The sequence below is a fragment of the Malurus melanocephalus genome, unplaced genomic scaffold (assembly GCF_030028575.1).
Source record: "Malurus melanocephalus ecotype Western Australia unplaced genomic scaffold, MMel_1.1 scaffold_674, whole genome shotgun sequence".
In the NCBI taxonomy this organism is placed as follows: domain Eukaryota; kingdom Metazoa; phylum Chordata; class Aves; order Passeriformes; family Maluridae; genus Malurus; species Malurus melanocephalus.
The window spans coordinates 140160-152218 of record NW_026623906.1 but is presented as its reverse complement, the minus strand read 5'-3'; the positions used below and the strand labels follow the sequence as shown (position 1 = coordinate 152218).

Sequence of the window (12059 nt, the reverse complement as noted above, 5' to 3'; positions counted from 1 at the left end):
AATGTAGCAGAATCATGCTGTAATAAAAAAAGGAAAGTATATCAGTCTGGTACACTCAACATTCTTGAGATCACAGCAGTTGAATCAGTTGCTTCTTTTAGGAAATATTTCAACTACACTGCCATCCCTGGTATACACGGGTATTTTTTGGTGGCTCTTTTCCACTCCTTCCTCAGTGGGTGCCACACGGAAGTCACAGTGCTTCCTTTTTACATTGAGCTGCTAGTGGCTTCATTTCTCATGGAAGAGAGAAATCAAGGTATTGAGTAAGACAGATGTTTGCATATTACACATAGCTCTGTTCAAGTGGGGATGCCTAGACATAGCCACTGTCCAGGTCTTGACATCATTTTGGAGCCCTCCCCAGTACATGCATCCATTTTTCATGCCTTGTGTTCTGAATTGTTACTTTACTTATGAGGGCTTTTGCCTCCAGAAGTTAGTGGTTTATAAGAGATACACTTGGTGTGTAATTTCTAACAGAGGAAAGTAAGTTTTATTTGTGATCAGGGTATTTTGAAAGCCATGGTTGCTGTAGTCCAAAGAGGTTCAATATTTATTCTTTCAGGGTGTAGGCAGTGCCCCGTGTAATTTGCAGATCCTGCAGTACTTCTCTGAAAGTAACAGTGCTTGATGCTTAGAAGCTATTACTCTCTTCAATTCTGTATAATAGGAGTGTATCAGAAATTCAGTATGTTTTCTTTTACTTCARTATTTAACTTATCAATTGCCTAGTTCAGTGTAAATAAAAATGAGGAATTTAAAAACTAATTCAGTCATAGTGAAATACTGGTTAATATTAATTTGGTGAGGCAAGTTTTTTTTTTTTTTAAAGTATTGGTATCATGTGGGAGAGTCTAAACCATTCTAAAAGGATAAATTATAGTGTCATGGCAAATAGGCCTTATAGAAAATTTTAAGTTGTTTGCTTAAAATTTCTCAGGAATGAAAACAAATCTCCTAGTTCTGAACACAGGAGTCAATTTTATATTGTTATTTTTTTCCCAGAAATTACGGGGTGTCTTTAGTTTGTTGTCAATTATTTTYGCAGGCTGATCCAAAAGAGGTGATTCAGATGGTCACAAAGCATGTTACTCGGTACAGCCATGCAGACTGGCCTGAAGAAATCRCCACTTTGATAAATCAGCTGCTTTACTACAATGAACGACTGCTGGMCTTCACTCAAGCTCGGACTCTGCAAGGGCTGGGCAAAGGAGTGGATGTGCAGAGATTTACAGCAGATGCACAGTACAAGAGAGAAACAATACTAGGATTGGCAGAGTAAGTAATAATGTCTATTAGATTTGCTTTATCTGTTTTAGCATGGAATACCTTTAAGCTTTAAATTAGGAGAGTAAATTGAAAGTAGTGCTGACCTTTAGAAGAGATAATTTACTTGCTTTAGAGATTTACACTATAATGCTACCAAAGTTGAAGGTCTTACTATGTAACTGCTCCACTTAAATGAAATGTTGCTCAAATAAGTGGTTATATAACTTTTAATTGAATCTATAATACTACGTTTACTAACTGCTAATATTAAAGTTAATCAGASATTAATAAAATCAGAGCGTAGGTGAAGGTTTGCTTTCTTCCTTTCTTCTCCTGTAAACCTGCCCTAGGAATCTCTTAGGGTATGCCCAAGCATCAAAGTTTGGAATGAGCTGCAGTTTAAAAAAAAAAGTAAACTATTTTATTCTTAATAATTTAGTTAGTACTTCTGTGTATCGCTGTATTTTTTCCCTGTAGTCGTTTGGAACTACTGAGGCCTTCACCACGTATGTTCTGATTTTTGGCATGCTTTTGTTTCACCTTTTAGAAATCCATAACAGGAAAAAAAAGGAAATATATAGGATAGTGCTTTTCATTTTAAAAATACATTTAATTAATATCTGCATGCAGGTACTTCAAGCTGTGAACAAATCGTGAAGGTGAATTGAGCTGTTTATGATTTAGGGCCAGTCACAGTTGAATAGTTGACAGACTGTCAAAGAGTTCTTTGCAATAAGAAGCTTTAAATATAATCTTAGCTAGCTTTTCAACTGATCTCTGCATAAAGCTTCTGAAGAGCAYGTTTAAATGCTTGCAGTTTTCCACCTGTGTAGCTACATATAGCTACAATTCCAACAGAAATTTGCTACTAAAAAGAGTAACTATACGGAATAAGAATTGCTCTGTAAGGTCAGGTTTTCAGCACTAAGCTGATGCTTTGCATCTGTAAAATCTGTACCTGCACAGATTTTGTCACTGCGTTCATAAAAGTAGCTTGTAATCATATTTTCGAATGTTTCCATTGGAATTAACTGTTTTGTGTATTTTGTTATTAAGCACGTATCTCCAGTATGTCACTAAGTTGYATCTTGATGACTACAGTAACTTCAATACAAATAATCTGTTATTACARATACTTACATTGATTGCAGCAGGCTTGCTTACATTGTCATCCAAGTTCATAGGTACTGTCTCTTGTAAAGATAAAGKAAATATGAAGAGAAAGATCCTTAGAGTAAGTAGAGGTAAAAGCACAGTATTAAAGGGTTAGAAGTGAGGCTTCATAGTRTATGAATGAGTGGCACTTCCATATTGGCAGTTACAAAGATACAGTTAATTACTTGTTCAGCTGCATGCTTGCTTGCTTTAATCTTCCCAGTTGAGTCTTAATCTGCATTTTCTAATAAAAAAGATGTGCAAATTCAGTGTAATTGTGTAGCATATTTGTTCTTATTTTTTAATTAAGTGCCTCATGTTTTTTTAATCATTTCTGAAGTGCTGTTTGAAGGAACAACACCTGRAAGAGATAGTGCCTTATTTACAAAACAGCTTTGTACTAGAAGGAGCAATTTGCTAAAACTACCTTAACCACTAGTTGTCTATTTTATCTTCCATATCTGGTGTATATCTTTGGAGGCTGTTGTGTATTGGTTTTGCAGTAGTCTTGGTGAAACAATGCCAAAATCCATCTGAAGTGTGCCTGTGCTGGAGCATTCACTGAGGATTCCTCTGACAGTCCTCAGGCTCACAGTGACAGGTAGTCAGGGCTGAGTATGAAAAGGGGTGTGTTAAAAAAAGTTAAAAGATTCTTTGCAAGGTAATGGACATTCTCCTCARCTTTTCATTATGCAAGTGCTGCTTGTTTTTGTCGTTATCTTGACAATGAATAAATTGCTTGTAACTGTTCTTCATGTACATTGTATCATTCCCTTAAACTGCCATTGCCTTAGGCTGCCACTGCATGCTGCTCTTAGGCAGGAAGGGAGGATTGTGGTATACYTTACAAAGTTCCAGGAGGAATGGATCCCTTTAGTTCCAGGAGCCACACCTGTTTTGTAGGATTGGATTTTTTTGCAGCTAATGCATTCACACCGTTTTCCTCTTTCACTGAATAACAGAATGGTTGAGGTTGGAAGGGACCTGTGATGGTCATTTTGCCTGACCTTCCTGCTCAAGCAGAGCCATCTCCAGTATTTACATTAAATACATTTTAAAGAAGTTGCTCATGACAGGCATATTAGGAAGTAATTACATACAGAGTGTTTTTCTTGGAATTATCCTGAAGAAAAATCCCCATGCCAGCCATACTGAAACCAAAACCAAAGAATCACAGCATAAGCCTTAACAGTATTGCTTCTGTRCCAGCCTAAAAACCAAAACCATTTGTCTCTATTTGAGCCATACTGTACTACACTGATCAGTAAAAATTAGTGTGAAGTTAACTTTAGGTGTTCATAATTTACCAGATTCTCTGTTTGTTGTTTTATTAAAGGTTATGCAGTAACAGAAAAGCATTTTTTAATATTTTAGGACTGAGTGAGCTGGACATCTTCACACCTTTTAGTCTACAAATACTRAGTGTTTCTGTCTGTGAACTTCTAGGAAGAGCTTTGAGGGTTTATATACTAGTTGTGCTAAAACACTGTAGGTGTTGCAACTAAATCTGATAAATGCTGACTGTGACAGTTACATCCTTCATCACTTTGTAATTGAAATGAAATGAAAACAGAGTTTTGCTTTAGCACAGGGTTGAGTAGAACCTGCCATTGAGAACCAGGGTGTTTGTGGAGTAGGTTCCTGTCTTCGGAATATCTCTGTATTCTTTTTTTCTCAAATGGAGCACCAAATGAAAGTAAATGCCAGAAGACACACTTAGTGTATTTTTTATTTAAAAATTGTTCTACTTCCTTGTTTTATGGAAAAAGAAATTTAAGGAAATAATTTGTTTTCTAGCATAAATACTTATTTTCAGGTATGTCKCATAGGGCTTAACATAACTTTTCCTTATTTTCTTTCATGTCTGTCCTCTATCAGAACACTTGAAGAAAATGTCTATAAGATTGCTGTTTCATTGGCTCAGCGATACAGTGTTCCACTTTGGGAGGTTTACATGACCCATCTGGAATTTTTATTTACTGACAGTGGGTAAGTTGTCTCCTATGTAAATGGACATACAATTCTGTTACACATAAATAAATAAATAAATAAATGCTGGTGTATGACAGAATTGAATTATCTTGGGGGTGGAGCTTGGATTGTGTGATCATTTGTCTTGTGTTGTGATAGTGTGGGAATTTTTGTTTTTTCCACCTAATGCTTTTGTAACCAGCTGTGAAAATTGGTGTTGCAGGCAAGGTTAAAATTCCATATTGTGTCTTACTGCTCTTCAAAGCGTTCCAGGACTTTAGTTTCTGTGTTCAGGTTTCCTCAGCTTTGAATGTTTGCCTCTCTCTTCCAGTAGAAACTTACCTTGTAGTTACTCTTACAGTCCTTGTAATATGTCCTGAAACCTGATAGTTTCTCTGTTTTTATAGRAATTCTGCTATTTATTGACCTCTACATAAAAGTCAAGGAAATGAATCTGTTGGAGCTCCCCATTCACATTGAGCATCTGTTCATCTCAGTTTCATTTTTTGAAAGAAGCACACTTTTTCTTTTAACAGTCTTCTGCTGAAACTGTTCTGGCCTACAAGATTGTGGCAGACCAGACCTGGCACTGGTCTGGCATAAGGGGAGGGGTGCTTAAAGTTTCTATTCCAAAGTTGCTCCAGGGCCTTTATTTGTTAATCAATTTATTTATTTGAACCTCTGACATCTTGTCAGWCAGGCAAATCTACTGAAAGATAAATAAACCCATTTGATGGGAGACTTCAGCTACTTGCCTGAATAGGTATGCAGATGAYAGTGATGTAGAACTCCCTGTGTAATGCAGCAGCTCTTATCTACTGCTCTGACAGACATGATCAAATTAGTTTGGTTTGTTTCCAGTGTTAAATTGTTAAAGAACCTTTAGCTTGCRGCAGTGTTTGTACCTCTCTTAACATTAACTATTAATTAAAAAGCATTAAAAYACTTTATAAAACATGAGGGATAAAAAACAAAGCCTGGTAAATTATCTGGAGAAGATGGTACAATGTTCAGAGATTTTCTTTGCTTCCTCCAGAAAAYAGAGAAGTCATACCCTCTAAATTTTGATGCTGGTAAATTATTTACTGCTTTAAACAAAACAGACAGTCAGGATATAAACATGGCAACACTGCCTTCTCTGGGAATAGAATATTACCTAAGGTGTTCTGCAACAGTTTTCTATCATTTTCTTTGTTCTTGTCCTCCTTGAGTTAGTATTCATAGAATGCTGAAATCACTGAAGTAGAGAGTAACCATTTTTTCCCCAGTGACATTCAAAAAGAGTCTTAAAATTTGATGTATAATAGCATAATACGCTGCTGAGCATGTTTTTGTTGTATCATAATCTCATTTTAAAATTGATTGACAGCATGTGACCATTACAGTCTATTAATGCCATGGGATTATGGCATTAATAATACATGTTTCATTATGCATTCATTTTGAACTGAAAGGAAGTTTATTCTAAGAATTAATCTCTTYAACCAAATATGCAGTATTTCTATAAGCAACTTTACATAGGGAGAAGCTCAGAAGAACTTCATAGCTCTCTAATATTAACATATTAACTATTTCTTTGATTCCTGATGACAAAGAAATGCAGTGGGTCTTTTTTGTGGAATATGAGTCTAAAAATTGTTCAGAATGACAGTTTAAAAAAATGCAAATTGAATTATTTCTTTTGAGGAATGTGATCACATTTGATCATCAAAACTCTACAAAATGCAATTTATGATTTCAGCAACAGGAAATTTTGTTTGCCTGTCATAGAACCTCTTGTTCCAGAATCTTTCTGAGCAACACCATAAACTCTTCCTATCCACAATCAGCCCTGCCCTAAAAACACAGAGCAAACATCTGCTGATCCTGTTCATTTAATTTAATGCCCAGCTAGCCTTTAGTTTGAACTTTTGTCAGATCACATTCTTGAAATATATCAGGTCCAAGTGTCCGTTTTGCCTGATACAAAGAGTGAATGGTGCTTTATTTTCATTAATATCACACTTGTTTTCATTAATACTGTAGAACAAATAACAAGAATGTATAGAGTGAAAATAATGCTTGCAAGGTTAACAATCTTGGGGAAGGTTGTAKATGTAAAAATAACTGAAAAATATCTTGTTATCCCTAAGAAACCAGCTAATTATTAAACTGAGAAGGTTGTGTTTGTGGTATTTGCTGTAACAAAATCACCTTTAGGAATGAAACTCAGACATTTTACTTGAATATTAAAGAGAAACACTTAACTTACATAACAGCATATATACTTGGGGGGAAAACTGATGAAATTCTAATTTCATCAGAGGAAAATGGAATGGTATTAGAAGACATCAGATTTCCAAATGAAATATACTGCCTAACATGCCATATGATTGGGCACTAGGGAGACTTGAGGTAGGAATCATCTGGAGGTTATTTCTTTTGTCAGATTTGGGTAAAACTTTCAGTTCAGAAAGGTATAAACTTGAGATGATATGCACCCTTTTTCCTCCCAGCTGAGGGGAAAAGGGGTGATTATCTTTTATGTAGTCAGCTGGAGGTGTCTGAATTCATGCTGTGGAAGAGCTAATGTATTCTTTTCAAAAAATTCAAAGAATTTCCTTAAGCAGTGAGACTGACTGAGGTCAACCCAAGGCATGCTGATATTTTTGTAAGTTTTCATGGATGACAGTTTGAGAAGCAACTTGCTAAACTGTCAGACTGCCCTAAGCATGAATAATAGTGTCAGGTAGATTAATTGCTGGGCAAAAGCCTATTTTCAGTGATAATATCTCTCAGTATATGGACAGGTACTCATCAACTACAGAAAATAGAATGCAATGGATTGGGAAAATGTCTCACTGGGCAATAGCATCTTTGAGCATCATTCAACCACAAGTGGTTGGTTTGTTTCTTTAGTAAAGTCTTCCTCTACACATACCCTGGATGTATTTTACCTTTTACATATAGCTGTACTCACAGATGTGAAATTCTACTTTGAATCCCACTTCAATATTCATAACCCTTAATATGCATGTCCAAAGTAAACAGATAACAGGATTGGGAAATATGCTTAGCTTTTGTTTATCGAGTGTACAGCTATTTAAATATTTGTGAATGAGACCTTAAAGAGAGGAAAGGATTGTCTTGTCTCCCAGATGTGCGGCTGAAGAGTCTTTCATGGCACATCCAGGCCTTTAAGCAAAAGTTATTTCTAAACACAGGTTATCAACACTGGAAATAGAAGAAAGAGCACAAAGTCTTGGTCTGTTTGAGACTTTGAAAACCAGTCCTGAAACTTTCCATGAACACMTGGTTAAATATGTTTACCCAAGTATTGAAGGCAAAGATCACCAGCGGTTGCTGTACTATTTTACACTCCTGGAAAACTGTGGTTGCTCCGAAGTGGTGAACCATGCTCTTAAACCAGAAACTCACATCCGACTCCTGAAAAAGTTCAAAGCAGTTGCACCAGGTAGGAAAATACCTGTTTCTTTTCTGTATTGATTATGCTTAGCTAGTTTGTTTTCCAGATAATTGTTTTTTTCTGTGAGGAAATGAGATGAATACAATTAATATAGCTGTAGGTTCCTTCTCTTTGTTTAACTGGAAATTATTTGATCGCAGCAAGAAAAAACTATTTAAGGACAGGTTTCTGTGAGTGATGCAAGTTTAAATTCATGGCCATATTTCACCAAAATAGTGAATTTTTAAATGAAAAATACCAAGTTCCTAAAGTATAATTTTTAACGCTGCAAGTTTGACATGAATATTCTAAAAAGACTTAAGACAGTTTACCTTTCAAGAGTTTCAATTACAGAATATATTAGTGTCTTCATAAATTTTGTATGTTTTGTTACCTCTTTCAACCTAGAAATGAAACTCGAGATGATTTTAGTGTAGGAAGCAATACAAAAATGGGTCTTTATTTGGAGCTCCAGGAAAAATATCCACAAAAGCCCCTGGAGCTCCAATAAAGAGGATAATTTTTTGTTGTGTTTTACCCTTGATGTTACCTTTTGCTTTTCCAGAAATACAACATTGTTTATAGCCCTACATTTTCAGGCAATTACTGGAAAATACACTGCTGCTAAGGACTCTGAAATTCTGAATACTGCTTTCAATTTGTTTGTTATTCAGTTGAATGTCAGTTGTACTGTAGTTGTACTGTAAATTCTCTAAATTTCATTTCAGAATGAAAACTACACATTGTGTGGCCTTGCCTCCTGTGGGGATGATTTAATTGTTCAGTGTTGTAACCTCATGTGTATTGGACAATGACTTTGCTCCAGAGTTTGGAGAKATGGTGCATGTAAATTCATGTATTGCAGGAAGAAAAAAGTCAATAATTTTTTTGGAGAGGAAGGATAACCTTCAATTCTTATTGATGTATTCAACACTAATTTTATGATGCTTGTCAAAATAAAATCTACCAAAAAGTTATTGTTTACCTAAAAAGCTACTAAAAAAAGAAGTCCTGGGACCATATATCWGACATAAATTAGTCACTTTGGTAAAAAATTAAATTTTTGTATTATGCCCTTAATCAAAATTCTCAGTGTTCATCATAGTTCATAGATAGGAGTCAAGAAACAACATCTCAGTGTTTATAGAGGTTGCAGGCCTGAAGTGCATGAATAAAAATGTGACCATAGAAGTCAATTACCTTAGGAATTATATGCAAAGAGAATAAAATGACATCACTGCTAGAAATATTTTTGTTGTTGCTAAATTAATTTGCAAGGGTGTTATTCCTCTAGGAGCCAGAGTAGTAGCAGGATTCTTGATTATATAAATAATGATGTAAATGGCTCTACATGTCCTATCTCTTGTTGACATTACTTAGTTTACTTGTAGTTAGTGCCTTGCAATTTTTGCTAAGTGTTAAGTACCAATTGTTACATGATTGGAATACGTACTTCTAAATCACTGAAGACTTATGATTTGACTTGCATGAGGTTTTCTAAGGTTTATGTTTAAATTCTAGCATGATTCTTTACACTATATATATATGTTATTGCTTCTTTGCGAATTGATTTTTTGGTTCATATCATAGAATCACAGAACAGTTGGGATTGGAAGGGACTTTAAAGATTATCCATTTCCAGCTGCCCYGCAATGGACAGGGCACCTTCCACTAAACCAGGTTGCTCAGAGCCCCATCGAGCCTGGCCTTGAGCAATTCCAGGGATGGGGCATCCACAGTTTCTCTGGGCAAACTGTGCCAGTGCCTCACCGCCCCACAATGAAAACATTTCTTCCATATGTGTAATCTAAATCCAYCCTCTTTCAGTTTAAACTCATTCCCCGTTTTAGGATCAATATGTAATGTTAAAATACATTCCATGGATTGAGAGATTGCACATGCAGGAGGACATCATAAAATCCCAGTCTGTCAGTGTTTTGTGTTTGTAAAAGGGGATGGGCTACAGTCTTTTTAGTTCAGCAGATTCTGATGTATTAATTGTTTTACATGTAATTGTGGAATGTGAGTAGATTTAATTATTAATAACTTTTACCTTTTTCTCCTTCTGTCACTAGGTCTTAATTACAAAAAACTAACAGATGAAAATGAAAACCCTCTGGAAACACTGGAGCCCGTCCTTACAAGTCAAAATATCTTATCTATTTCCAAACTGGCTCCCAAAATTCCTAAAAAAGATGGCAGCATGCTGTCACCAAGTTCTCTTTATGCTGTCTGGTTACAAAGACTTTTTTGGAATGGTGATCACCATCTCATTAAAAAAGTACCAGAAACCATGGATGAGTGGCTACATGCATATGATATGTGTTCAAAATACTTYGATAGACTTGATCCAGATGATATTGTTACTGTCATTGATGAAATTACTTTTTCTTCCAAAGCTGTCACAAAGGTAAGCAGATTTTGTAAAAAATTTTCATCCTTAGGTGAAGCATATAGTATATGAGTTCAATATGCTATCAAGAAGAAAGTCTTAATAAATGTTATGGTTTTAATTTTTGCAGTATTTAAAGATAGATTTGTAAACAGTCTACCTCCCTTTTCTTTTTATGACTGCCAGTATAAAAAAAAAGGGATTAAAGGGATTTTTATTCCATTAGGGGAGTTAGCTCTGTCCACAGAGAGTCKTTGATGGAACCCTAAAGTCCTTGTGTTCTCATTCAGTAGAGAGTAAGATATTGTGTATTTCATGAAGTCATAGAGGTGTTTGGGTTAGAAGAGAGATAAAAGACCAAGTTCCAGTCTCCTTGCCATGGAGGGTTTCTGCATTTATTTTGTATATCTATTCTGATATAAACCTTTTACGTTTAAAGCCATTCCCCCTTGTCCTGTCACTACACACCCTTTGGAAAGCATTTATGCAAACCTCCTGTASGTGCTTGAGGGCTGCTCTAAGATCATCACAGAGTCTTTTCTCCTTACTGAACAGCCCCAGCTCTTTCAGCCTGTTTTTATAGCCCTCTGAGCATCTTTGTGGCCTCCYCCCAYGCTCAGTCCATCCCTTTTTGACRTAGAGTTTGAAYAGTGCYGGTCCCCAAACCAACCCCTGAGGAATGCCCCTTTCRGTGCTCTCCACTTTAACAGTGAACTCTTACCAGCCAAGTTTTTACWCACCACATGGTCCATCTGTCAAATCCATCTCTCCAGTTTGTATATCATGCAGCACGGTGTCAAATGCTTTGCACAATCCTGAAGGATGATGCCAGTTGTTCTTTCTTGATCCATCCACCATTGCTGTAACCCTGAAGGCCATGAGATTTGTGAGGCAYGATATGCCCTTGGTAAAGCCATGTTGGCTGTCACCAGCCACCTCCTGATTTTCTATATGCTTTAGCATAGTTTCCAGGACAATCTGCTCCATGATCTTGCTTGGCACCAAGGTGAAGCTAACCAGCCTACAGTTGCCTAGGTCTGCCCCTTTTTTCCTTTTTTAAAAATGGGGGCTGTGTTTCCCCTTCTTTAGTCAGTGGGAATTACCCCAGACTGCCATGACTTCTCAAATGGATGGACAGTGGCCTAGCAAATTTATGTTCCAGCTCCCTCAGAATCCACAGAGTCATCTCTTAAGGACCCAGGTCTTGTGCACCCTCAGGTTCCTTAGATGGTCTCGAGCCTGAAGTTTTCCTRCGGAAGGTTATTCTTCACTCTGCCAGTCCCTGYCTTTGCCTTCTGCAGYTCAGGTGGTGTGGCTGGAAACCTGCTGGTGAAGACTGATGCAAAACTGTCTTTGACTCAATTTCCTTCATGTATCAGGCAACCAAGTTTTTTTACTTCCATCCAGAGAGGACCCATATTTTCCCTAGTCTTTCTTTTATCACCACACTAAAGAAGCYTTTCATGTAGCCCTTGGTGTCCCTWGCTTAGATTTAGTTCTAACAGTGYTTTTGCTTTCYTAGCCTGATGCCTGATTGCTGGGACAATTCCTCTGTGTGACTCACAGTGTGCCTGTCCTTCCACCCTCTGTAGGCTTCCTTTTTTGTGTTGTAAGTTTTTCCAGGAGCTCATTATGCACCCATGCAGGCCTCCTAGGGGTTTTGCCCAACTTCTTTGTTGGAATACATTGCTCCTGAACTTGGAGGAAGCTGTCCTTCAGCATCAGCCAGCTTTCTTGGTTGCCCCTTTACTTTATCCCATGGCGCTCTACTGGGCAAATCTCTGAAAAGGGCAAAGTCTGCTCTCCTGAAGTCCAGAGCAGTGA

The 12059-nt window shown here is 36.8% G+C and overlaps 1 protein-coding gene across 1 annotated transcript in view; it reads left to right on the top strand.

The window, feature by feature from the left end:
• The window catches only part of NBAS (NBAS subunit of NRZ tethering complex), a 158025-nt gene that overhangs the window by 91006 nt on the left and 54960 nt on the right, over nt 1-12059 (top strand). Inside the window, exons 41-44 of the mRNA XM_057384003.1 lie at nt 1052-1281; nt 4306-4416; nt 7602-7852; nt 9919-10253. Coding sequence (XP_057239986.1) covers nt 1052-1281; nt 4306-4416; nt 7602-7852; nt 9919-10253 — 927 coding nt within the window. The remainder of the gene's footprint in view (nt 1-1051; nt 1282-4305; nt 4417-7601; nt 7853-9918; nt 10254-12059) is intronic.